The sequence below is a fragment of the Scophthalmus maximus genome, chromosome 12 (genome assembly GCF_022379125.1).
Source record: "Scophthalmus maximus strain ysfricsl-2021 chromosome 12, ASM2237912v1, whole genome shotgun sequence".
Classification (NCBI taxonomy): Eukaryota; Metazoa; Chordata; class Actinopteri; order Pleuronectiformes; family Scophthalmidae; genus Scophthalmus; species Scophthalmus maximus.
The window spans coordinates 18,724,563-18,751,944 of record NC_061526.1 but is presented as its reverse complement, the minus strand read 5'-3'; the positions used below and the strand labels follow the sequence as shown (position 1 = coordinate 18,751,944).

The window sequence follows — 27,382 nt, the reverse complement described above, 5'->3', positions numbered from 1 at the left end:
AGTTTGAGCTTGATGCCTATGATATTTGAAGAGACAATCACAGAGGAGAGAGTGGCAATGATATTCACTTTTGTTTGCAGTTATCTCTAATTGTGGGTAAAGTAAAGCGAGATAACAAAATGGTGTGGAGGCTCCTCTATATTAATCTTCCCACTGCCCTTTCTTTTGTTTCCCAAACATGTAATTTGAACCCTTCCTCAGCATTTCAGACACCACACCACACCACAACTCAGTCAGGTGTTTGTGTGTGTGTGTGTGTGTGTGTGGGTGGGTGGGTGGGTGTGTGTGTGTGTGGGTGTGTGTGGGTGTGTTTATGTGCGAATGTATGTGTGTCAGGGAGAGTGCATAGCTCCATAAAATATTCATAGCCAGCATTCAGCCACATTATTCCTAACATCAATATTGCATTGGGCCTTTAAATGCCTTTGTTGCAAGGCACTTGGGTCGAGCCTGTACTGTTATGCAGGTCTGTCAGGATCCATCCTGCCTGGCGGACTGTAGTGAAACACATGTTGTGTAGATGACCGGTAGACAACTGGAAGCATTAAATGGAGAAGAGCTGAAAAAAGAGACGGAAGGAAAAACAGGGGGATAGGTAAAAGGGGGGGAAAGATGGAAGACATGGATTTTATTTATGTTTTTGTTTTGATATTTTGTGCAAGGGAAATAATATTGGAAAATATTTGCTGTTACTTCACCTCTAAGTGTTTCACACGTCTGATCCGTCAGTTTTAGAAGTAGTGTCCTAAAAGAACTGAAGTATTCCCCTCGCACTGCTGTTCAAGGTCATCTCCTGAAAAGTGAGCTACCTCTCTGGAAAGGCCGGACACAGTCCAACCCAGTAGCACTCCACTCCTCTTCAAATTAATGATACATCACTGGCCCTGCCTTTCCCTCACACTGTTTTCAAGACTCGATCCACTGAGCCATCAAAGCACAGGTTCCTCGGCCAAGATTATCCCCGCTCTCTATCCAGTACCGGCCAAACATCCTCCACTTATCCTCAGAAGACTTTGTGTTATTTTTTCTTTCCGGTACGTAGGTGCTGTCGTTTTCTTCTCTCTGTCTGACTCAACCATTCTTTCTCAAAGCTCTCCCCCGCTCTCCCCCCTTTCCTGCCCAGTGCCAATCTCCTACAGTCGAATGAAAAATGCGTTCAATATCCCAGGGACAGGGCAATAATGACTGGAAAGCAATAGAGGTGAAGCAGAAAGATAGCATGCAGCTAGTGATAGCAGTCTTTGCTTGGGTTTGCACTTGTGAGGAAGTCGGTGGACAGACTTTTTTGCTTGGCTGTCCATTTTTCTTGTCCTCATTTCTCTCACTTGTCCAAGTTGCAGCTTTTGGCCCGCCGTTCATTTGTTAACCGAGAATTTTCCACTTCCTTAAGTTGTCGAAATGCCCAGAGAAGACCGTACAACTTTTTTTATTAGTATGTTTCACCTTGCCCGGTTCAATTCTGCTTCACCATCTGTCACTGGTTTGCTGCTACGGAACAGGTAAACAAAGGGAGATTTGGCACTCCTGTCCGGAGTGTCGGTGTTGCTGACAGGTGCACAAAGTGGTCTGTCCTTAAAACAACTACGCACTTTGAAGACTTGCAAAAAAAAATGTATTTATTTGTTATATACTTGATAGCTATGGAAATTGGAATTGGAGATAGGTTGGATAAATGTGCGTTTATCCAAAGAGTCCAAGCTCATGCCATAGAGAGTGAATTTGTTGCTTTTGCAGCCGCACATGAATAACTTGTCTCAGAACTCTTGATGCCGTACCTCCTGTCACAGTCGCAGGAATAGCTAAAGCCGAAGCTTCGTCAGTAAAGGTAGCTTAGGTACATTAGCAGTGCAGGCAGGGAGGCGTGGATCGTGGGGAAATGGTGAATGTAAAGGGCCATTAGGAGGCTCCCTTTATGAATTTGTGTGTGTGTGTGTGTGAGAGAGAGAGAGTTGGAGCCTGATGATGGATGGAGTGTGCTGACGTGTGCAGCCCAGTGGACTGTGAGACTGGACATGGCTGGTCTCTCTCCGTCTCCCTCCATCTCTTTCTCCCACTCGCTGCCTCACTCCCTCTTTGCTTCACTTCCTCAGGGCCAAACATGTCATGTCGCCACTACTCACGCTCACTCCTTCGCCTCTCTCCCTCTCTCGCGCGCGCTTTCCTGTCTTTTTCTCACCGTCTCGCTCTCCCCCTGCTCGCTGACATTTAGTGGTGTTGCAGGGCAGATGGCAGCTTTAGGACATCAGACATATTTCCATCTGACCTACCTGTCATCGGCTCAAAGCCCGAAAGCATGAGGTGGTGATCAGTTAGTTATTCTGTCCATCATGATTCATGATTGTGTGCATTTTCAATATATTCACAGGTGAGTGAGGCGCTCAATAAAAAAAAAAAGTAGAATAATAAGTGAAAACCCTTCACATGGACAGATCAGTGGATAACATTAGGAAAAGGGTCATAGGGTGGAAAAGGAAACAACTGTCTCTACTGTATGCCTGTTGAAGATGACTTACTTAAAATTAATATAGTCAGGAATTAAAAACCATGACAAGTGTATATGAGTCATGAATTTAACTAACATGTTTGTGAATATTGAAACATTTTCACACTTTTTTAAAGCACGACAGAATAAAACTAAGGTGTTATGCCGATGAACTACCATTTAAAAACAAGTGTTGTTGCGTAACAGGGTTTCCACTTCAGGAAATCATACAATAATCAATCAATCAGACCTCTGATGGATCATAGATGGCTCCTTTTTGAAATAACCTATACATGTGGGATGCATCACACAACCAGTCTCCCGTTCAGGCATCCTCCTGCTCATCAAGGTTACCTTCCAGCACTCAAAGGATTTTTGTTTGGCTGGAGTTTATTAAGATCCTTGCCATCTTCATTCATCTCTCATAATCCACTGAGCCGCTCAATCAGTCAGCTCTGTGTTTATCTTACCTTGCTACGAATGTTTGATTCCTACGAGAGGAAGACTTTCACGGTTTCAGGGACATTCGTCCTCTTCTCCAATCAAGCACACTGTCACTGAGTCGGAGGTGCGTTGCTAGGCAACTATGAGAACCCAGTGACAGGGCTCAAATATTGGTCTTGTGTCTGCAGAGAGCGTAGTGCCTCTGTCTGTGTTCCTGCTTCATTGGATTGATGATTCTTGGTTTAGGGTTTGTCTATTACATATTGATAGTGAAATTACTTTTCAATGTGAATTATGTAGAAATGATATGAATTGATTTGAACTGTCTGACAGATGTTAATTGACCGTGGTATACCAGGGGGCACACAAACTTATAATGTGTGAGTGTTGCTTCTCAACGTTGCCCCCTCTTTGCAAGCTGTGGAATAGCATGGGCATGAATGGATGAATCTGACATTGGTATTGAAAATCAATATCCGAGTATATTGGCCTGTGTCTATTCTTCATTAGCACTGTAATTGCTTTTGTGACCTTTAAATTCTGTTGGGAGACTCGATGTGCAACAGTGCAGCATGGGGTACAACGGGTTTGTGAACGTGGGTGGTGCTATAAACACAAAAATACTCAAGAGAGGTTACCAAAAATCATTCACTGTCTGTGCTTGAAAATAAATCACATGCCTACATTTTTAATTAATTTTAGTTTCAAATTAGCTTCATTTTGGTTTGAAAATAAGAAATATGCAATAATAGCATATGGTTCAGCATACATATAATGTTCTAAGGCAATATATTTCCATTGATAATTTGAGTAATCAGTCATGCATTGTAGAAATAGCTATAGGAGAAAGAATATTGAGTTGTGTACATATGCTGTAGTCATGAGCTGCATTATTATACCCGCCTGCAGTCTGAAGCTCCACTACATCCACAACATTTAACATTTTAAAAAGAAGTGTATTAATCATCTAAATTGTTGCTAACGCTCTACAGGTTGGACGCGGAGAAGGCCCGGGCAGCAGAGCAGGCCACCGCTGACGCCCAGTCCAAGGTCCAGAATGAAGTTTCCAGGATCCTGTCTGTGGAGCGGGCCATGGACCACGAGAACCTCCAGCAGGCTCTCGTCAGGGAGAGGATCACCTCTGAGGATGAGAAGCTCCGTGCCCAGCTCTATGTAAGATCAATTGATGTATGGCAGCTCCGGTGAGCCTCCCTGCCTCATTTTATCTTGTTAAATAGTTTCCTACCTTCTTCCCACATTCAGTTGGTTCAAATCTGCGCCGCAAGTGTGCCAGGACATTTTTAACTGCACGACCTTGTAAGCGCAGACTACCCGACGAGTGCCATCTTCACATGAAGACGGGTCCTATTTCATGTTCAGACATTCCTGTTCTATCACACTGACGGGGTACAGAAGTGAACCTATTTGCTGTAATCGACAGGTCTTGCCTGGTTACGTGATAAATGTCAGAGCTATGAGTGTGTGAGCGTCGAAGATGTGCAGTAATTCATAGTACTGTCTCAACTGGGTCAACACTTGAAACACACACAACCACAAATCACATTTGAGTTATTTTCATGGCATAATACAGCCTTGGAGGACAGTTTCAGTCCATTTTAATCAACATACAGTAAGTAAACCCATCTTCACTATAGACACATTTTGTAGCTTGGTATCTCTGCCTGTTCATCCTGCTGCATTATGAACGCTACCGTCATTTTGGGCAGCCTGCGTCTTTATTTCCTGTAAATTGCCCTTGTAAACATTGTCGGATGACGGTTTTCTTACCGCACACACACACACACACACACACACACACACAGAGGAAGCATATTGTTTTCAAAAAGAGAACACATTTTCCCTGGAGTGTGGCTGCTGTTTACAAACCTATGCTATTGATTATATAGCTCATTTCACACGCTCATCGCCGTAATAGAAAAATGAATCATTTTTGTTTAGAGAGATAGAGAGGGGGGGGGGGGGTTTGACGTGATTCCACACCGCAGGACAAGTGTACGAGTGATCCCTCATTTGGAACGGCGATCCAATCAAAAGAAAAAAGGCCGTGAGAGAGAGAGATAGATAGCGAGGGAGGCAGACACATGACGTGTTGTTTTTTTCCCCCTTCAGCATCTGTTAAAAAAAAAAACTGTTTCAGTTTTCTGTTATTTAATTTCTGTTATTTTTCTTAAGGAAGTAGACAGGATGCATGGGGGGAGGAAGGGCAAGAATGTATCACCTGCTTTGTGGGTGGCGGGTCTTATTGAACGGAAGTCACACACTCCTCTCTTTGTTCATGTCATTGCCTGCATCCTCCAGAAGTAAAACTCCCTCTACCTAGGAGAACTTTTCCTCCTTTGCTCAGTGAAGCTTTTGCCTGTAGCCCAAGGGCTAACCCAGGGACATTAGTCGCCTTTCAAACGTACAGTTTGCAAGCACTGCGGCGGCGGCGCCGCCTTCAGTATGAGACCGAGTCTTACCTACCTTTTTATTGTCTGTTACTTCAAAATGGTGTTTTCTGTAGAAATTCTTTTGAATGTATCTATTCTGCATCCAGTTTGTCTCCAGTTCCTCAAAGCATGAATATTACAGCGAAAGATTCCGTTTTAAAATCATGTGTGTGTTCGAGAGAGTGTGTGTGTGTGTGTGTGTGTGATAATTTCTTCTTTTTGAGCATTCTTTTGGAGTGCTGGAGTTTTTAATGGAATACGCCGGGTTATCAGTTGAGGCGCACTGCCGTTTTTACCACTCATGTAATTGTCAAGTCAGACGCTTCTACAACAGTCACTGTTCTTTTCAACTGGAAATTGAGTTTTTTTCCCCTCCATCTTTAAAAGGCAGCCTCTCTCCCAAGACATCTCCCACCCATTGTCATTTCACTGTGTTTGTCAAACTCCAGGATTGTTCGCTACCCACAGTGAACTCATGTTTGATGAAACATAATGTTTCCAAGGCCTTTTGTGTGTGTGTGTCCTGTCAGCTGATGGCTTGTCTTTCTTCCCCTCCATGTCTCCATGTCTTTATTTATTTTTCATTAAAAAAAGAAGAAGAAGAAAATAGTATGAAGACCAACTTCTAAGCTATCCAACTTAAAATATGTGTGTATGGCCTTTATTTTGATGATGTGCTTTTACCTCTCATCAAATACCAAACCCCCTCTCCGTAGGTTACCCAATAAATTAAATTTACATTGTTATAAAAGCCCATACGGATCAGTAATTGGATGGTGAAATTGGTTGTGATTGCTGGGCAAAGTCAATAAGTTGATGGAGAACGAGCTCCAGGGAGAGGTTGTGGTTTGCTGTACTAAGCACATAATCTGGTGGCTGATAAAGCTTTCAGAGGTGATTTGTTCAGTCCTTTTCCCCCAGTAAACCTGTTAACACCTCATGTATTATCGTATGTGTTGTGCTGCTATGTCCTTGAGAAATCAATCGGGTCGTTAGATTACATCAAAGATTGGTATTCAGGCCCTCCGTTCTTACTTTTATACAATATTTCGGTTGCTGGCTAAATCGCAATACAATTGTTTATATTGTTTTACTTCAGTGCTGTATGCTTATAATAATAATAATAATCTGAATAATGATATCTACAATCATTTTGTTGTCAGGATGACTCCTTAAAATGCACAACATTACAAGTTCTCCTCCTGTTTAATCCAAGTTAGTTAGAAAAACTTCTGAGTGATGCACATTGGTCCGCTACGTTCCCCAGAAAATTACTTAATAGTTGTTTTGAAAACTGCTTGATTTATTTCAGCCCCCTGGCAGTTTTGATGTCAAGAGAGATGACATTGTTGTTTTTTTCCAGTCTTGTGGAAAGAGAAGAAGTTGCATCTGCCAACAATCAATCTTATCTTATCTTGAGGACTGTTTTTTTTTGGTTGGTTTATAGACAGAAGAAAGAAAACATGGGGAAATAAACATGGATGTGATATAATAACCTGTCTTGAACCAGGGACTTTGCAGCGACAGCGTGTCTGGGCCACTAGGGTGCCCTGAAATACTGAAATGTGAGCACTAAAAAAGAAATATTGAAACAGAGTGAAACCTTAAATTATCAGATGATCTATGGAAAATAATTTTTTAAAAAACGGTTAAAACCATAAAAAACAGTGCTTAAAAACTGAAAGTTTTTTTTCCAGTCCAGAAAAGTGCTGTATAGAAGAGAAGGTTAAATATTAAGAGACAATTAAGATTTCATTGTATCAGTGATTTTATTCACTTCTAATTGTTTTTTCATTGAACGTGAATTGACCTGAGCCCGTGTTCATTTCCAGTGAAAAAACATTAGTCTATGGCAGCTGTAGTTCGTGTGTTCTGCGTCCAGGGCATTATTGATTTGTCCCCCCTCATTAAGATACAGGTCACGCTGAACCGCAGGACCCCCATACATCCCCTCCTCTACTTCACACACAATGAGAGCAATGCTGTGAGCAGTTATGCCTCCCCACGCTCGCCTATAATGGCCATAACCTTCGCGACCATAGCTGCACCAATTACAGTGACACCCATTCTGGAGGATTGCCCCCAGACATGGGGATAGACCAGAGTTGGGTATCGTTTAGATTTTATTGATCAAGACTCCGCTTGTAGATCCTGGTTCTTATTGTGTCCCAGGTCAGATTCTTGCAATATTTAGGACTAAAAGAAATGTAATTTCAATGGAAAGCTAAACGTGAATCGCCTTTAATTGCAGCGTATTTTAGGAAACTGTTATTTGACAAAAATGATGTGCATTTTTTGATTACATTTTTTTTAATTAAATAATTGTCTTCCCTTCCATGCACACGTTGAATGAACGCAGTACTACGTGAGTTATTACTTGTTTACTCGAGTTGAATGTCGTTTGTGCATGACTATTGTGTCTGTTCTCCACACAATTTGCCAACCTCTAACTTAAGCCACAGGTATGTTGAGGCAAAGTGTTTTTCTCATATCTGTAATTATAGCAAACAGTTTTAGGCCTCTCCACCGTTCATTTATGCTTCATAATTATATTCATTATATACATCGCAGTATCGTAGTGTAGCCATAGGCCTAGATGGTTCCTGCCACCCTGCTGGGACTGCTTGTCATTCAGGCTTTTCAAACAGCGGTCACTCCCTCCCCTGTCAGGCTGACGGGCAGTAGCCAGCCAGCAAGTCTACCGGTAATTGAAACTTCACAGCAGCGTACGCACTGGGTTTGTGTTGTCATCGCCGTTGTTGTTGGGTTCCTGGGGTTCTGTTGTCTGAGGGTAACATGCTCTGTGTCAGCGCTCGCACATGTTCTGCCACTCAGGGGGAACCACAGTTAGGCAAAGGGGAACACCGCCGCACACTAGGGGGTTTACGGTATTTGGAAGCACAGCAGTGTTTTGGGGGATTTTCGCCTTTTTTCTGTTCTTTGATCATCTACTGGAAGGGTAGCAAAACAAACACAATGACTAATTGCGTTATTAAGATTCAATGAGGCGTAAGATTTTAGAAAGTTCTAATCGTTTACTCTTAAATTCACTCTTTGTGCTGAGTGGGTCTGCTTTGACCAGAGCAGGAGAATTTGCTGGATTGCAGCGGCTACAAACGACAGAGGGGTCAAGCTGGTCAAATTAACACTGAAACTGTGGCAACATTTAATCAACGAGAGGATTTTCTTTGTCTTGGCAACTGAATAAAGACTGTATCTCCTCATCGTGAGGTCATTCTGAATGATTTCTTGATGAGTAGATCGCCTGCTTATGTGGTTAATTTAAGATTATTACTCTATAACAGGTCAATTAGTGCAATATTACTCAACGGCATCCATTAGTAATATATGATTTAGTGGCTACCAACTGAAGCAAGCAGGAAAAAAAAATCAGTGTATGAACATGATCCACAAATATCATCTTGTCTTTATGTACTGACAAGTGAGGAGTTTTGACAGAGATATACGGGCGCGCGGCATGAATGAGTCACGTAACTCTCTTATTCACAGTCCACATCCATCTTTCAGTTCCCACATCTGTGTTTTAATGAAATCATAGACTTCCGCCGTCCCCACTTTTGATTTTCGGCTACACTGCTCCCTGCGGAGGCAAACTGGTCCCGTGGCCAATCAATCACCGGGCCACAGCGTCTCACCTAGACACTGGGCTCCAACCCCAGAGGCAGACTTTTCAATCAAACCCCGAGTCATCAATCTTTCCTTGCTCCAAACAGTGGCCTGGGTGGGGTCTACCTGGCGGCAGTGGTTTAGTCTACTGTTGTCAGCTGGTCCAAAACACTCGCATCTTACATTTACTTTGTTTTCAATTTGAGACCTTAAGCTGACACTGTGAATAAGGGAAAGTGTGCAACAATATATAAATATGTAACTCTTGTACTGTTCAGCAGATCCTTACTAAGGCATTCATTAATTTATCAGAAAGTGAGACCTTAATTGGCTTAAAAATGTCTTAAATATGCAAAGACATGGGAAGTATGATTTTATGAACGATTTTTTCTCATGTTTGCACTTTTCCTGGAAGAATATCTAGCTATTTGAGAAATATATTTGCATAGATTTGAGTGTGCAGATGCCTTTTCTGTCCTTCTGACATTGCAATTTAAAATCTCAAGATAAATATCTATTTTAGTACAGATAGGTGTTTCGGTTGGAGTGATATGAATGGAATGCATAAGTAATAGAAACATGCACATACAAATCGCTAATGTGATGTTCCATGATTTTCCACCATCTCTGCTTTCACAGCCAGGTATAATGCAGCATTCCAAGTGTTTTTTTTGCTCCCTATACACATACACACACACACACACACACACACACACACACACCATGTCCATCCTGTCAGAGTTCCCAGAGAAAATCAGTAGGGGCTCTCTCCGTAAACTCTGTTCCATTTGATGCTTGGCTGGCTTGAAAATGACTTTGGGTAAAGCTTAACATTTTTAATGCAACAAGCCTGACCCCCACTCCCCCTCCCCCCTACTCTGTTCACTGTGGTACTCATCTCCCTGCCACCCCTTTAAAAACTGCAGTCTTCAACATATGTCCTGCTTTTTTCAAATTTTCATTTATTTTTTTATTTTTTGGGGGGGTGAATCTTGTGTACTTTAGTTGCGCACGGTTGCATTTTACATACAGATGACTGGACCTGGCTGATAATGGGCCGACAATTTAATTTCCCAGGCATTAAAGGAGACTTGCTGGGTTTTTTGAAATGCTGCACGTTGGTGGTATGAAAAAAAAAAAAAAGAAAGTAAAAGGAAGATATTTTTTTTCCGTCTAAACTTATTACTTTTCTCTCCACATCACAGAGTATAAGGAAGATTGAGGGAAGAAAAGGTCCTCATTTCTTTTACTTTTGAATGAGATAAAGAGAGGTAGTGGTACACTGTGATTTACATATATTTTGGATTTGCTCAGCTCGCCAAGGACAAATTGCATCCTATCTCTGACTACAGTTCTCTGAGCTGTTGTAAGAGGAACCCCTGCAAGGCTTCATGTAACTGGATTTTCGAGAGAGGTCTATCTGTTTGATTAATAGGAATTTAAAAATGATTTTTCTTTTTTTTTTCAGCCGCTGTTGCTCGGCAGATGGATTAATACTGGGGTTAGGGTGATGTGGCAAAGATTACTTTGGGCTTAGACCCAAAGCAGAGGATACTTAAAAGAAATGAGAGCAGCAGCATGTCCGGAGAGGAATGAGTGTTTTTTTTCTCCACCGCTTTATGAAGAACTAACTATTTCAACTCAGGGCAATTTGTCTGGCACATAGCGGCATTGCATTGGCAGTCAACAGCCTCTCCACCTGTTTCCTGTCAGGTGCTTAACCGTTTACAGCACTTGAGAAAGTTATAACTTTAAGCATTTAGCTGTTTAAAAATCGAGTCGTTTAATTTTGCCATGGCACTGTGGATACAACAATGACGTCATAGGGGACCATTAAAAATTACCTTTACCAAAGTTACTGAAAAACCACAAACTGACAACGCGAAAATAGGCTGTGTTACCTGTTTGTCCTCCTTTCCTGAAAGTTTGGGTAAATGTCAGTTTGCTCCATGGATACAGCATAATTAAATGTTTGTGCACCGCAAGAGGTCAACTTAAATGAGCACACATCCTGTCTGACTCTGCACCACTGCGTTTTCTTCGATTTCCCTTCTTCTCACTGACGGCGTCAGTTCCTCTCGCCATCTGTTTTTCTTCCGCTTCTCTTTGTAATTCTCTTACTCCCGTCTTGGAGGGTGTCCACTCAACCGCTCTTTACATATTGGTGGCTGTACCTCACCCCTGCCCAGGCTGCGGTGCCCACACACTGTGCCAGTATAGGAGTAAGACAGGAGGGCCGGCTGTAATTGGCAGGGCCCGTGGCTGGCACTCTGCGCCGGGCCCTCACCCTGTCAGCTAATTGGCACCGCGAGCTGCCAGCGGTGGGGCCGGGATACGGCAGCTCTTCGATTGATGGATGGATAGCGGTGTCACGAAAGCTTCTTTCTGGCATGAGTGCTTGTACAGTCAATTTACTTCCTTCAGCCTCACTAGGCTGTGAATGTATCTATGTATGTGTTCATCCTCGTTTGTTCTGAACATTGTGGAAAGCTGACTTGAATTTTGTACTTGTTGTGCTTTGGGCTTTTTTTCCCACATTTGCCTGAGCGAGGGATGGATTTGACTCATATAAACAACAACTAATTAGCCAATCCCACTTGTCAGTTCATACTACGCAAGTGAAAATTAGAGATTTGTGCACTTTTAAGTTTTCTATCTCCCTGTAATAGTGAAGCGTTTGTTACTTGTGAAGTGTGATCAGTTGTTACAACTGAAGACATATACAGCAAGTGTACAACCTTCATTTTTTGAACACCCATTTATATTTGGGGGGTATTTTTAGTGGATTTAAGTGCGGACCCTAGCAGATTTTAAGATATTTTAACAGATTCTAAGAGATTTTAGAATTTTCAGGAGGAGAATTAGTACATATGCAGTGATATACTGCTCTACAGTGGCTGCCGTTTGCTGTCTTTAGTATTATCGCTAATTTAACAAGCTACTGAAAACCAAAGGTTAGAAAAGAAAGTGTCATGAGTTGACTTTGCTGCTCTGTGTGTGTGTGTGTGTGTGTGTGTGTGTGTGTGTGTGTGTGTGTGTGTGTGTGTGTGTGTGTGTGTGTGTGTGTGTGTGTGTGTGTGTGTGTGTGTGTGTGTGTGTGTGTGTGTGTGTGTGTGTGTGTGTGTGTGTGTGTGTGTGTGTGGCGCACAGTGCGGTAAATATGTTGAATATGTGTAATATGACAGGTATTTTCTTTTGCACTCATCCCTTTCCCTTTTCTTGGTCTTTCTCTGTGTTTTCCCTCTCGGCTCTGACAGGAGAGTGGTATTAATGAAGTGAACAGTTGGCTCAGCTAATGGTGCTAGAGGGAGAGATTTTGACTGAACGATGGAAAGACCTTAAACATATAGAGGGAACAAAGACGAGAGGGGAGTCGTGAGGGCTGCGAGCAGCAGAAAATCTGGATGAGATAGAGAAACGGTGGGAGAATAGAGAGAGGATAAAAGACAGGGGAATATAGAGGTGCATGGAAAGAGAGAAATTAGAGCTATTGATTCTCAAAGCATTTTTCCAAACAAGGTTAGAAACTCCAAAACGGCACTTAAAACTACATAAAAGGCATAAACTTTTAAACACACCTCAAATAATAAGACGAATGGAAAGAAAATCGCACAGTATTTCCTAGCAGGGTTTTGTATTTTTTTTTTTGAAGGTGAATAGGGTGAAAACAGAAAAATGATTTAGTCATTCATGCGCTTTGACGTGTATTTGGAAAGAATCGTGAAGCTCACTGGTCATACATGAGGTACAAATGAACCGGCTAACTTCCAAGGGAAGGGGTAAAGGCAGGATTCAGCTAAAGACGGTTACAAATTTACAGTACTGTCATCGTCATGTGTAATGTTTGACGTATATTTATTTGCATATGAGATCTGATCTCGAATGTTCAATCAAAATGCATGCAGCGATGTGATCTCATGCCAGGTGTGAACCAATGCACTGAGAGCTGTCCACTTCTGATTGGCTCTTCCAAGATGCATGTTAATGCCAGATATGAGCAGGGCCTTAGAGGTGACCCTGAGTCTGCTGACATGGGCTTCATAGACGGAAGCTGACGATGGACTCTGGCCCCCTCCCATCTTCATCAGGACTGGGAAGACCACCTGCTGCCGGACGGAATGAATATGTATATATATACACAGCGTGAGCACACATGTTCTGAGAAATGTACAGTATGCCCACAGCCACAAGGATTCGGTCATTTATACACTAGTCTGCTGTAAAGCACGGACACTGACTCAGGTGAAGATTCACATGCTGCAGGCACATGCATACAGAAGGGTCACGCACATGCAGCTCGAGTGCAAAGTCCAATGTCAGCGACACACCCCCGAGGTTGTCCCCTTCTCTCCCCTGCATGTCTTCTCCCGTTGTCCTCCCTTCTACATCCCTCTCACCTTCTTTTATGCGCTAAAGGTGGTTCGTGCTCTCGTCACCTGCTCCACCAGCTCTGTCTCTCTCTGATTCACTTTCCTCCCCAGAGACATCTGTTGTCCAAAGGCAATATGCCTCTCCTCACTCTGAGGTCGAACACTGTGTCCTTTGCCGTCAAGTGAAGGCATTTTCCGCCTACATTTTCCGCGTCTGACTGAATGCATACCAGCATTCGCCCATACCTGTTTTCATCTGCCACTTTCTCCTCCCTGTACTCCGTTTCTCCCACTGCTCGCTTTTTAACAGGGATTTAGTCAGGAAGTGTAAATGAGTGGAGGTCGTATATCAAAAAGAAAAAGACGGGGGGAAAAAATCCATAAATGAAAGTTAACACCACAGTTGGTGTGAATCTCTTCCATATGAAATCAGCTTTTTTGACTCTTTTGTATGTATATGTCTTTTAAAAAATATCAGTTTACTTATCTGTTGAGAGTATTTGCCTTGCGGTTTCTATCCCTGATGTATTCCTCCTGATCTTCTTTCTTGTCAGTTTATGTATACGTACAGGTTTTTCTTCATATTGCTGCTGTTCTTTTCTTGGCTACACTCTTCCCTCCTTCTGCCTTCATGTATGTTTGAAACAGTTTCTCTCGGTATATGCACCATGGCATGTTCTCCCTTCCTTTCATCCTCCACTTCTTTGTCCTCATGTTCCCATTGTTCTCTTGGCATGTCCCCCGTTCCCATCTTGGCTGAGACTTCCTCCATACATGCCCCCCGTGTCTCGGTAATGAACCCACAGCTCTTCATCCCCACTTCGTCTTCCCCTGCGTGTTGGACATGACAGATGACTGGGGACCTCCAGAGGTTCGCTCCCCAGGGCTCTAGATAAAGGCAGCTCCAACCGCAAGATGATCAATCAATCAGTTTACACCGCGGGCGCCTGATCAGCCAATTAATCAATCCCTGAGCCAGCAGATGTTGCTGCTGTCCCTCAGTGAAGGTGCCGGCAGTGGAGTGGTGGAGGTGGTGTCTCCAACAAAGGCTGAGGGGCCTGAAGTGTCTGGGAGTAGAAAGGAAAGTGATTTTTCATGTTCTTACCAGGATTTCAACCCCACGTGTCCCATTTGTTTTCACCGGGGGATCATTTCTTTCCTAGCCTTTTTCCCATGTTATTCCCTGCCTTTCAATCCTGAACACATCCTAAAGGACGCATGTTCCTTGTTATCTTTCATAGGCTTGTGAATATTGCAAACATCAACTGTAAACCCACCTGCCTAAAATGAATTAGTTTACCAAAAGTGCAAAAGAGATGTAAATGTGTTTGTGAGATGGTTGACAGCCCTGTCTCAGCATCATTAGGGGCAGCTGGTTAAGATCAAGCCCTCTCTTGACCCCTGGTCAAAGTCAATGAGCTACAGACTCCACACGGACACTTCTCTCAATGTGCTCCTAACTAGCCAGCAGTTAAGATACATGCCCAAGACACCCACGTTCACTACCTACACCTCTTGGCCTTTGGCCCCTGTCCTGGCCCCTCGGTCCCTGTCCTGGGCAGGTCAGCCCTTTGGCCCACCAGGTCGTTGGTCATTACTCACCATGCTAAGAGAGCCCCAGGGAGAGTAATCCTGTCTGCAGCTTGTGGCATCCTTGTCTTATTCCACCAGTATGGTCCATGCTTCACTCTGTCAAAGCGCACGTCTGTTTACTGATGTTTCCAAATGTTTACCAGAGAATGACACTCTGGGATACGTGTGCTTATGCAGGGATTGTCAAAATAAGAAACAAAACACAATTGATACTTGGTGGCCATTTTGTCAAATTTATTTTGCTGTCTCTTTGTGGCCCAGCAGATTAAGATGCATGTAACTGAGTCGGAATACGTTTGCAGCCTTTATTGCAAGTTAAGTTGCTCTTTCCTGAGATTTTGTCAAACAAAAGCTAACTTAGCTGAGCTCATAGGGTTTATCATCCATCGTGGAATTGCTACTAGAATTAGGAGAGACAACATAACTGGTAATTAAACATAATTTGGGAAATGGTCATAATCAGAAGACACATCAGGTACCATATAATGTCTTGTCGTGTTGCTTGTCTGATCTTTCTTAGAGCAAGCAAAGTCCACCTTAATGTGTCAGGATGCTTCAAACGCGGTGCTTGTTCAAGCCTTCCCCACTTGGATGGACTGCCTCTGACATGTCATGTTAGTAGCTGTCAAAGCGGATATTCTGATGATGATGCCACATGTATGCGGCTATTCGCCACATTTGTGGGATTTAAAAAATTGGCAGGATTTTACCTTTTCTCAAACAAACTTGTTTCTATTCTACTGTAGAACTGTTTTGTGTGCGCAAACAAAGTGAGCCACCATGAAGAGACTGTCAGAAAGAATCCACAGTTTTCTGCCTCTGTGTGATTGGCACAACTCGCCCCTCTCTGTGACGGCACTCTTTTCCGTGCTGCCCTCAACAGCTATAAAAAACAAAAAACTTTTGCCTTTAGCCACTGTTGGAAGACAAGAATTAGAAACGAAGTTCATTCAAGTACGTCTGGACATAACAGGACATAGTCCAATGTCTTTATGCCGACTAAGTCTGACTTTATTTGATGTGCAACTTGTTGAATAACAACCTGTTCAAATGAACTGATCTGAAGGACAACAAGAGGTTCAGCTCAAACCAAACAGAGTAGGTACGACAATACCAAATATAGGCAGTGTAGTCTGACTTTAAAGTGTCAAACTACGATGGCATGTCTCTCATATGTATGCAGTCACTACTTTTGGATGACAGCACTCGGTGGTTACAAGCTGAACGTGGGCTCAGTAGGCTTCAATACTGAACCAGTCAGTATGTGAATAAGTGCGCACAGTGTGTTTGTCCTTTAGTGTTATAAGTCAAGGTTAAGCCCATTAACTGGCCGCACTATATCTGACATGATTACACCACCTATAACCCTACCACTTCCCACGGAGACTAATACCTTGCCTCGTAGCTAAGTGTTATTGCCGCTCAGTAAAACCCCAGGATGCTAATTAACCAGCCAAAGTGAATGGTTTCCAGTGGAGTTTTACAGCTACTGCTACCAGGACTTGTGCTTTATTAGTGACTCTTAAGTGTAATGCGTAGCACTGCCAGTAAGGTCTGCGGTGGGTGATATCATTTTACACTCCATCACTTGGATTTGATCAGCCCGTGATAGCTTTTAAAGATAGAGTTGCAATGGTTTAACGGCCAGTTAAAGGGTGTGCCAAGATCTCTGTGAGCGATGTGGTCTGAGTTTTGTTTTTCCATCAACCGCCCCCTTTTGAAATATTCCCCTACCTCCAAGCTTGCTGTGCCAGTTCTCCCAAGAGCTGTCAAAATCTTCCTTCCACCTATCTTGTCATCCATATTCCATCCACAAATTGACCCAGCTCTCTCCCTCGCTTTTATCTTCTCCACCCCGCGAACATCCCCTCCCTCGTCTCCATCCATCTCTAACCTCCCACGAGCCAGCTACACCTCCGCCGTGCCAATTAACAGCAGAGCATTCTGCTGCCCCTTGACCCCGCTCCCTGCCCGCCCGAGCACACGGGACCCGAGACCCACGGCTTCAGTATTAGTTTGTCACTGGACCCTGTCGCGCAGGTCTGTGATAGATGGGTCCTGGTGAGCAGCTCTGCCGCAGCACTCGTACGGACGGTGTGAGGGAGCATTGATTATGATGCTACTTGTGACAGGGGTGAATCAGGGCCGAGCTGACGGTGGCGGGGGAAGACAAAAGAGACCAAGGTTATGCCGTTAGTTAATGTGATGAGATCTGATTTGTGCTCTATCGATCATGGCGTCTCGCAAGATTGTTTTCATCTAGTGTGATTTAAAAGCATGTAGCGAGCATACAGTGTAACAGTGAATCCCCTCATTATATTACAATGCAGAGGTCTCCATCACTGAGGCGTGAAATGAAAAATGTAAAATGTAAATAATTGCTACAGTAATAGTCATAATTCGATTTTTTTTTCTTCAGCAATAGAAAATGTAGTGCTGACTAGATTAAATGTATGATATTATATATCAAGCTGTCATATATTCACTGTCTATCATTCAGTCGTTTGAGTTAACGCTTCTGGTTCTACGTGTCACAACCCCACAACATGGTTGCAATGCATATGGGTCCTAACAAGATGATGAACGGTAAGAGTGAACGAGGACAGTCTCCTTTCATTTATCCTATTGTCAGTTTAATTGTGTGTTGTTTGAGTTAAACACAAAGCATCGTATACAGTATATGTCTTTATTATAAGAATGCCCATGTGTAGTCACAAACAGTACTAATGCAGTTGCCCCCTGAGTCTGCTCAACACTGCAGGCAGCTTTAGCTTTATCCAAATCCCTTGGAATGCTTTAAAAAAGAAAAGACAGTGTCACAGAGCACTTTTCACCAAAAAAGCAGTTGTGAACGAAATACTGCATGGGAGCAGATCAGTGAGAGAACCGCCCGTGTGTGGGGGAAGCCTGACGCAGCAAAATCCACCTGTTTTCTATCCCTCTTCATCCTCCCCTCCTCTCCTCCGCCCTTGCTCCCAGCTCAAACTGCGGCAGGCGGCTAATTAAAAAACATGGCTGTCCTTAATTATTCAGCGCCTGGCTAATTGATATTCACAGAGGCGTTCACCTCGCCTAAACGATCCGTTTAATCTGACCACCACGGTCTCACTCCGAGCCGGCTGTCACCCTCAGCTATTGTGCTACTGTACTTACTTACAGACTGGGGGGCGAATGGATACAGGACAGGGAATGTAACAGTTTCCTGTCGATGTCAATGCGGCGGTTTCCAGGGGAAGGTTTTGTTGTTGTGTTATTCTTGTTGTTGTTGTTGTTTTTTCTTCCCCCTTTTGTCAAGGGTTGCTGAACAGGAAAATTAGACAGCGAATTGGCCTAAATGAATTACAACCTTCTGTGGACTTGCAAAGTGTTGAAATTGCTCATAAAATGAGGAAGAGCTTCATTCTTTACTTTGTGATCATTTTTTCTCCCTAACTTCTCTCTGAAGTAACAGCGACTCTTGGCCCAGGCTCAGCCAGGTTTCCATATTTGACACCTCCAATGAAAAATCGCCTTTTATTGTCTGCTCTTATCGCTCTCATCGCTCTCTTCTGTCCACTCTCAAGTTCACTTTCATTTTCTTTTCTAATTCTGCCCCTCTCTTTCTTTCCCCCACCCTTATCCCATCTCTCCTCCCCCAGCCACGACCGCCTCTTCATTAGGGGAACAAGAGGTGCGTGGGCAGTGGTGAAGTCTGTCCCATTGTTTGGCCTTTAGTATGATTAGATTATCTTGAAAGTCTGCTGAATGGGGTTAATCAGTCGGAAGTAATCCTGACGAAGAGTGTGTGTGTGTGAGTGTGTGTGTGTGTGTGTGTGTGTGTGTGTGTGTGTGTGTGTGTGTGTGTGTGTGTGTGTGTGTGTGTGTGTGTGTGTGTGTGTGTGTGTGTGTGTGTGTGTGTGTGTGTGTGTGTGTGAGTGTGTGAGTGAGTGTGTGTGTGTGTGTGTGTGTGTGTGTGTCTGTCGTCAAAACGGTGGACCAACCTGCTTCATGGAAATTGAACACACACACACACACACAAAAGTGAGCAAAAAAAAGAGAAAATCCCTGGGTACACATTTTGTCACAACCTCCCTTCTTTTAATGACCCCTTTAGTCTCGCCTTCGGCACACATTTATCTCTCCACCCGCTCTCTGTGGGTACAGCTGCTCCGGCTGGTGTGTGTGTGTGTGTGTGTGTGTGTGTGTGTGTGTGTGTGTGTGTGTGTGTGTGTGTGTGTGTGTGTGTGATGATGTGTGCCTTTCAGAACAGCGTCTGAGCCGCTGTTTGTGTCTCGGCGTCTGTGTGCATCCTTTGTCTTTCTCTGCACAGCTAAACTCTGTCGTCGCCACCTATCAGCGTAACATTGCGTTTGGACACACTTGTGACAGCACACGACCCCCTGCCCGTCCTCTCTCCTACTGTGTTCCCCTGCATCCCATCATCCCTTCCTCACAAATTGAGCTGTTGGTGGGAGACAGCTTTTTGGCACCTCAGCCAATGTAATCTGGTCTGTCAAAAACTTTGCCACTCTATCCTTGAAGACCTGATTGCGCTCGTGGAATCAATAACACATTTAAAGGTCATAATAGTGCTACTTTAAGTCTACTTACAGCATACTTTTAAGGGTGTACTGCAGGGTACATTTTCCCAGTACTATCATTTGGGGCTGTTTTACGGGTAGCGTTAGCTTTTGTATAATTGCGGAATTTCCCAGCTTGGGATGAATAAATTATCTATATATCTATCTATCTATTTGTCTATCTATCTATCTATCTATCTATCTATCTATCTTCAGACTTGTGAGGGGACAAAATGGAGACGGTAGTCTGACTGCGCCAATGTTAGGTTGTGCTGAGGCCTTTGTCATGGGCTTGCTTTTCTGAGTGTTGTCGTTGAATGTGATAAAGTGCTGAGGATTTTTCTTTCTGCTATCTGGCTTTTGACACAGTGTGTTTGTGTGTGCGTGTGTGCAGATGTTTGTCACTGTTGGTTGCCTTCCGCCTCGTGTGTAGTTGGTGAGCTGAGAACATCCCCTTGACTTTGAAACTTCCCCCGATAATCTCATGCGAGGCCGGGCCCCTCAGTGACTCTCCTCGCATTGAGCAGCTCTATCGTATTGAGAGGCCTGAGCAGCCGGGTTATCAGTGTTGTAGAGCTTGGATAGGGTAGATTTAGGGTATATATTTTCATTTTCTGTCTCTCTTCCAACATCCTATAGTGCCGTATAGAAAGCAAAGGCTTCGTGGCTGTATCTGCATGGCTGCTTTTCATAGGACATTCCTCTGCGGCGTGGTGTGTGTGTGTGTGTGTGTGTGTGTGTGTGTGTGTGTGTGTGTGTGTGTGTGTGTGTGTGTGTGTGTGTGTGTGTGTGTGTGTGTGTGTGTGTGTGTGTGTGTGTGTGTGTGTGTGTGTGTGTGTGTGTGTGTGTGTGTGTGTGTGTGTGTGTGTTTAGGACAGTGAGTGAGAAGATTGAGAGGATGAAGCGTGCGAGTATTCAAGCAGAGCACTGTGGCAGCCAGTCGCCCTTAGACTCTGAATACCAAACCTTTCCAAAGTGCCACTTTCAAGAAGTTCATGGATGAATCAGTGCCTCTTCACACCTTTTTCTCTTTCGACGCTCCCCTTATTCAGGAGATGGGATTGAAGGTAAGTCTAAAGGCCTTTACCTTCGCCAAGAATCTACAGTTCCCTCACTGTTTCTGCACGATAGTCAAGGATTTCTTTTCCCTTTCAGCTCCCTTGACATGTTACATTCGTCTTTCCTGCAGGTGTTTCAGCTGCTCCATATTTTTGATGAACCCCTTTTTTTCCACAGCTCTCTTGCTCCGAATGCTTTGTAGAATTATAGATGAGATGACAACTTCAGCTTGTTTCTGAAGATTTACAGGGCTCGGCAACGCAATCACTTCGACTAAAAATGAGTGAGGGAGGGCTGTAAACTGAATTAACGAGTGTGCAAATAAAAAGTACTACAAAATTCAGGTCAAGCAGCCTCTATATATATTATTTCTATCAACAGAAAGGTTAATGTTTTCCAGTTTTTGCACCTCTTTGTTTATTTTCTTCCTTTTTTACTTTTAGACTCAGCTTGAGGAAGGAGTCATTGAATCCTGATGAATCCAAAATCACATGATCCACTCGTCGGTCTAGTCGCGACTTTTTTTTTTTTTCAATTGACTGAGCAGACTTTTGTGGCCTTTAAGAACAACTACTTTGTGTTAATACAATACATAAAGTTCACACTGTTTATACAGTTTAAAATACAATTCTGTTCTTCTTAAAGGTTTTTCAATCACCTATTTTCCACCTTTATACACTTTTTTGAATACCACAAACACTTTTATCTTCCAGTCAAAACCTAGTTTTGCTGGATATACTGTATGTATATAGTCTTATTCAATTTACATGACAACACAGTTTTATCATACAGTATATAGCCATCATCTCATCATAACCAGTACGTTATTCCACAATTCAAGATATATGGATCACTGGTCCTCTGTTAAAGTGTAAAGGTGTGTGCGTGGTTTCTTTTTTCTCCCTCTGGGAGCAAATACATCTAGGTCTTATCTGTCCTGTATATCACCCAGAGAGTCAAGCGTACGTCTAGTGAAGGTCATAGTCGAGTGGAGGACAGTGGAGATAGGTAGGCTCGCTGAATATATACGCCAGACCGCGGTGCTCGTCCGTACTGAGAACTGATGTTATCCTCTTACCCTGATAGCGCTTTGGCTGGAGATTGAACACAAGGGGACAAAGAAGCTCATACAGTAGCTGCCAAGGCATGATGAGTCTCACACGCGTGGTCACACATTGTAAACCTTCCGTTTTTTGGGGGAGTTTTTGCATCAAGCAAAAAAAAATGTGCGCGCAAATTCTAAAACTCTGACTGGGTGTATGTACATGCTGACAGGCGCGACACATGGTGTTTCACAGTTTGGTGTGTCTATGCCAACAGACAAAAGGCCTCTTATCTGTTTTTGTGTTATAATTTGTCTTCTCTGTACACACTTGTCCCAAGTCGCCATTGTGGGCCTTGTGTCTTGTGTGAATGCACACTTGTGTACTTTTTGATTGGTTTGTTACAATTGGTAACGCTCCACTGAGCACATAAGTAATAGTTTTTTCTTGTGTGTGTGTCTCTCTGTGTCTGTGTGTGTGTTTAGGCCAGGCAGCTGGAGGCCAGAGAAGCCGACTTAAAGAAGCAGGATGCTTTCTACAGAGAGCAGGTGGCGCGGCTGGAGGAGAGGGTAAGAAAATGTGTGCATCATAACACCATCGACTCGGGACACAGACCGAACTCACGAAATGATTCTCTACCGCTCGCTGTAGAAATGAGGTGATGAAGTTTGATTCATCTCATCTGTTTTCATGGTGTCACATTTGATCTGTGTGGCGTTGATCACCCTTCACTGAGCCTAATTTCCAGACAAAAATGGAGCAACAAACTCAATGGGTTATTTTGGTAACTTGTTTTCTATGCTCGGACGTGTCTTGCGAGATAAACCAGAGATCTATACTACATGACAGGCTGCTGATCGTAACGATGGTGTGATGCAGCGCATCTTCAAATCTTTATTCTATAACCGAGTACAAATTGAAAACCTGCATTATACAGTCACCAAGCAGCATCATTGCGGTTTTCAAGAACACGCATCACACTCTGCTATTAACTGCGAATAAGGCATTGACTCACAGTGTGCAAAGGAAGTCACATGCTTGTGCACACAAAGTGATGCACACAGTTGAGCCATCATACTCAGTGAGCCTGGTCACAATGGGGCTCAGCCAAAGTGCAGCCGCATTTATTCTTTCCCTTCATCCCGCTGCCCCACTGTTTTTGTTATCATCCCTTAACTTCACCTCGGCGTGATTTTCCCAGTGTGGTGTATCCCTTTCTCTCTCTCTCTCTCTCTCTCTCTTGTTCTGTGCCTCTCTGTAATCGTCTCTCAGCCACACTATTTTTCCCCACCTTTAATTTCCACCCTCTGTTCTTCCACCTGAAGGATAATAGGTTGAATCTCATTCATCTCTGTGTGCGTCCTCCTCTCCCTGCATTTCGTTGTCAAATCAGCGTCCTATGGAAGGGACAAGGGTCATCCGCCATGCTTTAGCTCCCTTCAGATGGCAGCTCCTCGCTGGTCCCAGTGAGAGATCCCTGCGAGGCATGGGACCAGGGTCAAAGGCCCTGTTAAAGAGTGTGAAGAAGGACGCCCTCATGCTGCTCTCAAATCATAAGTGTGTCTTCGGAAGGATACAGTGCCCTGTTTAATGTGCTTGGTATGACACCTCCATGCTGGGAGGGAGTTTTCTCCCCTTTGGAGGCTGCAAAAAAGTCAAATGCCCTCTATAGTTAAAAGCCATAATGGAAATTTCAAACTGTCGTGAAGCCAGATATTCACTGTGGAAGAGAGAGACACTCGCATATTCTTATTCGTAGAAGCTGACGTGAAAAACAATACCACGCGCTCAGTGGACACTTTGTCCTCTGAAGGACCTCGATGTGAAATGTATTTATTTGTTTTTCCATTCAATGGCTCAAATGTGACTTCTCTGTGACGTTTTGTCTGCTCACATGGGCATGTGCAAACGTCATTATTAATGCATTAACTTTATATAAACTTATCTCACTCACAGTTTCTTAATGTTTTGTCAAAGCATGATTGTAATTATTCACTATTGCAATAACCATGCTTGTTTCATATTTTTATTGTGGATTTGTTAGCTCCCATTATGCCCAAGACATTTCCCCCTTTGAGTCAATAAATCCTGCCATATTTCCTTGCTTCACTGAAGATGAATTCTTTAGCCAAACCAGTGGCTATTGAGTGTTGGTCGACCTCTGTCAGTAATTGGAAGTGCACTGGTCTGTACAATGTTGGTTGGGTAGCAGAGAGGAGAGGGGGCCATTTACTGACGTCAGGGTGTACATTTGGTCTAAATGGCTCGATAGATCATTTGGAAAGAAAACAACATCTTTGGGAGGCTGATTGCACAGCGTAAGACCTAACGATGTAAATACGAGATGCAGACAGGCTCCCGTGACGCACTTGAACCTCCACAGATCCAGCTGCACTGTTGGGCTTAGACTGTGCAGTTCTTCTGCATCCTACTGTATAGAAGCAAATGCGAGCGCCGATGGTCAAAGTGATGAGTCCCAGCTAACTCAGGCATTATCGACTCCGGGCGTCGGCCATCCATCAGCCATGTTCCGCCTCTGGTCAATATTCCTTAGATCAAAGTGTCAACTAATCACCTTCACACCTCAGAGACACAGAGAGAGGGAGGAAAGAGAGATGGACCGACAACAAGGAAAGCGATACTGTACGGAAGACGGAGGCTAAAGGGGGAAAATAAAGAGAAACAGGAGATTCAACACAAGAAAAAGAAAGATTGTGAAAGGACATGTGGAGACAGTGAAATTAAAAAGATTCAAACAAAGAAGGTGTAAGAGGAAACTCTGATAAAGTGACATTTGTGAGTGAGTGATAGAGGAACAAGGAAGAAAAAAGAGTAAAGAGCGGTAAAAAGATAAAATGTCAACTGAATGATAAAGAATGAAAGAATATGGTAAAGGAAAGGTTGAAAGACCACTACAGCCTATCACTGAATAGTAAAAAAAAAACTTTGGAACTGGGAATGTGAGACACAGGAAGAAAATGCACCCTGATGCATTTATTGATTTATGCACAAGAATGAAATGATAACTCCAAAACCACTTAATCCAGAAAGTCGGCGCACAACCACGACATTTCATTTCGCAAATGACTCTTATCAAGACGTATGGCCCGTGGAGACGGGAACACAACAGAAGTGGCAACCATATGTCCGTTTTGTGCGACAGTGTTTGATCCTGTGTGTAATTGAGGATCAATGGTGGGCATATTGCATGTTGCCTCGCTGCGCGGAGAGCGGCTTGGGACTCCGTGGGGGATGCAGTTTGTTTGGACTGTGTTAATGACGCTCCTTTTTCTTGTGCTGGCCACTGTTCCCCGTTTTTGGCACAGGGTCCAGCCTCTCTGCACTCCCTGTCCGCCTCACCCAGCGGAAACCCCGGCCGGCAGTACACCAAACAAAATCACTTTTGGCACATTACGCTCTTATGTAAGCGCGGTAATTGCTGGTTTGTTTATAGCAGCAGATGAATGGCGCTCAATGCATTTAGGCAGCAGACAGAACACATTTACGAGAGTATACAGTTACAAACATGCAGCCAAACAAAGACGAGCAATGGTGAACACACTATATAGCTTACATACAATCAAGCAGGTATGAACACAGATACAAAACAACTGGAATTAATGAATGTTGTTTGGAGCATTTCTATTGATGTGGACGGGATTCACAGTATTTACAGTCGAGGAAAAAAACAACATTTTTCTCTGGTTTCAGATCCTCAGATGTGACTTTTAGCTGCTTTTATTACTCTAATATCTCTGTGTCTTCTGACCATATCTATATACATCTTCTCACCATATCTATTTTACACTGACATAAGAAACTGTTCTTGCGTCGGGTTGTTGTGTCGCACCATGCTCTGTAGCACCTGTCCAGAGTGTGTGAGTTGAAATAAGTTATGTCCATAGAATAAAACTTTTATGAGGGTACGTAAAGTGAACGTGTATAACTTTGGGGAAGAAAATGACACAGAATCATTCATATGACACGAGTGGCGGTGTGTTTCGGCGGGTGGCGAATAAAGCAGTAGTTCCAGTCTGCACCTACTGTAGCTATCAAAGCTCGACGCTGTGCTCCTGTTGTGATTCCAAAATCCTGGATTCTTTTTTTTTCTTTTTTTTTTAACTTCCAGATTAATATTATCTCCCGTCGCAGTCCTTCATCTGCCCTGTGTTCCTCACTTTCACCTCAGGGTTCCCCCAGCGTCTTGCTCACCTCCGCAAAGTGGCGGAGAAACCGAGAGAGAGAGAGAGAGAGAGAATATAAGTCTGATATATATTACACGTCTGTTCCAATCCAACATGGCCATTCATCAGAGGGGCTTCCAGTGACAGGCCATCACCAGGCTCGCAGACAGCTCAGCCTGCTGCCTCTGCTGCTGCTGCTCATTGGGGCCACAGCCACCAAATAGCCCCTGAAAACAATATCTATATATTTATTACATTTTCACTCAATACCTGCCTCGCTGTAAAACAATCTCATATTTAACAATCAACTTGCCTATGTTTTTTTCCCCTTCCATGTCTCATTCCAGCCCTCCCTCCCTCCCTCGCTGCCACATCTGTCTCTCTATCTCTCCTTTTTCTCTGCTTTTTCTCTCAAGTGGTCTTTTTTTCTCTCTCCATGCCTCAATTTCATTTTTTTTTTTCTTTTTCTGAAGGGATTTTTTCTTCTGGTTTTTTTTTTCTCCTTTCGCCTTGTATATCGATGAAATTGGATTTTTCTGCTCTCCCATGGAGGACAATCACAGCAGCAATTGCCATCTCATAGCGAAGTTCCACAGCACTGTGAAAGGAAGAAATACAAGAGGAAAGGCTTTTCTCTTTTTTCTTTTTGACTTGTATCTCTCTATCTCTGTCTCCGACTTGGTATCTTCATCTCTCCTCCTGTCTGTCTCCTCAGCATCCCTCTCCCTCTCAATCGCTTCATCTCGCCCTCTTACTGAAAATCAGAGCTAAACATTTGTTAGTGCATTTTTGCTTGTCGTGTGTTTAAATTAAAAATCGGAATAGTTTTTTTTTTCTTTCTTGATTTGTGGGAGATGGTGAAAGATGTTTTAGGATTTCTCTTACACCGTGAAGTGGTCAGTGTAGTCTCTGTAGCTCTGCTCGGTGAATCACAGCAGACATGATGACAGTGTGCTGCAGTGCTGAATTATTGTGTCTGAGGCTGCTGTTACAGCCGAACGGTGGGATTCACAGGGATTTAACAGAAGCCTTTTCAAGGGAAGGTGATTTCATGACCTGAATCTTTGTACAGATTATACAAACAAGATGTAATATGTTGAACTGTGTGCTTCATCGTATTGTCAGACACTTAGTGTTGCAAATTTTTGCCTTGTGTCATTTGCATTCATTTTTTCTCTCCATAGAATATATATATATATATATATATATATATATATATATATTGCCAGCTAGCATTGTGATTGTGTCCGGCCTCTCTACCTTGTCCTGTCTATGTGTGTTTATGATTTAGAATCATAAAATCCTGGCCTGAGAGGAAATGTCAATTTCTGCAGATGAATCTTCATGTCAGGTTGTGCCTCCCTGCAGCAAATGTGCCACTGATCACATTTAACGTTGTTTTCGCGGTTCGCAAACTCTTAATTGCATTGCATTGTTTGTGAGCACGTGGTCAGAGGTGATGGTTGGCAGATTAAGTTAGCTCTGGCGAAAAATAGGTCATTGTAGGAGTTAAACATGTTCAAGGCAGATACGGCTGCCTTATCTGTGCATCTCCACCTAAGGATGATGTC

At 43.3% G+C, this 27,382-nt stretch overlaps 1 protein-coding gene across 3 annotated transcripts in view; it reads left to right on the top strand.

Annotated features, from left to right (window-relative positions):
* Positions 1-27,382, top strand: part of chchd3a (coiled-coil-helix-coiled-coil-helix domain containing 3a) — a 59,961-nt gene that overhangs the window by 13,847 nt on the left and 18,732 nt on the right. For all 3 annotated transcript variants that reach the window (XM_035614737.2, XM_035614718.2, XM_035614728.2), the window contains 2 exons: positions 3,919-4,099; positions 22,113-22,196. In XM_035614737.2, the coding sequence (XP_035470630.2) occupies positions 3,919-4,099; positions 22,113-22,196 (265 nt within the window). The remainder of the gene's footprint in view (positions 1-3,918; positions 4,100-22,112; positions 22,197-27,382) is intronic.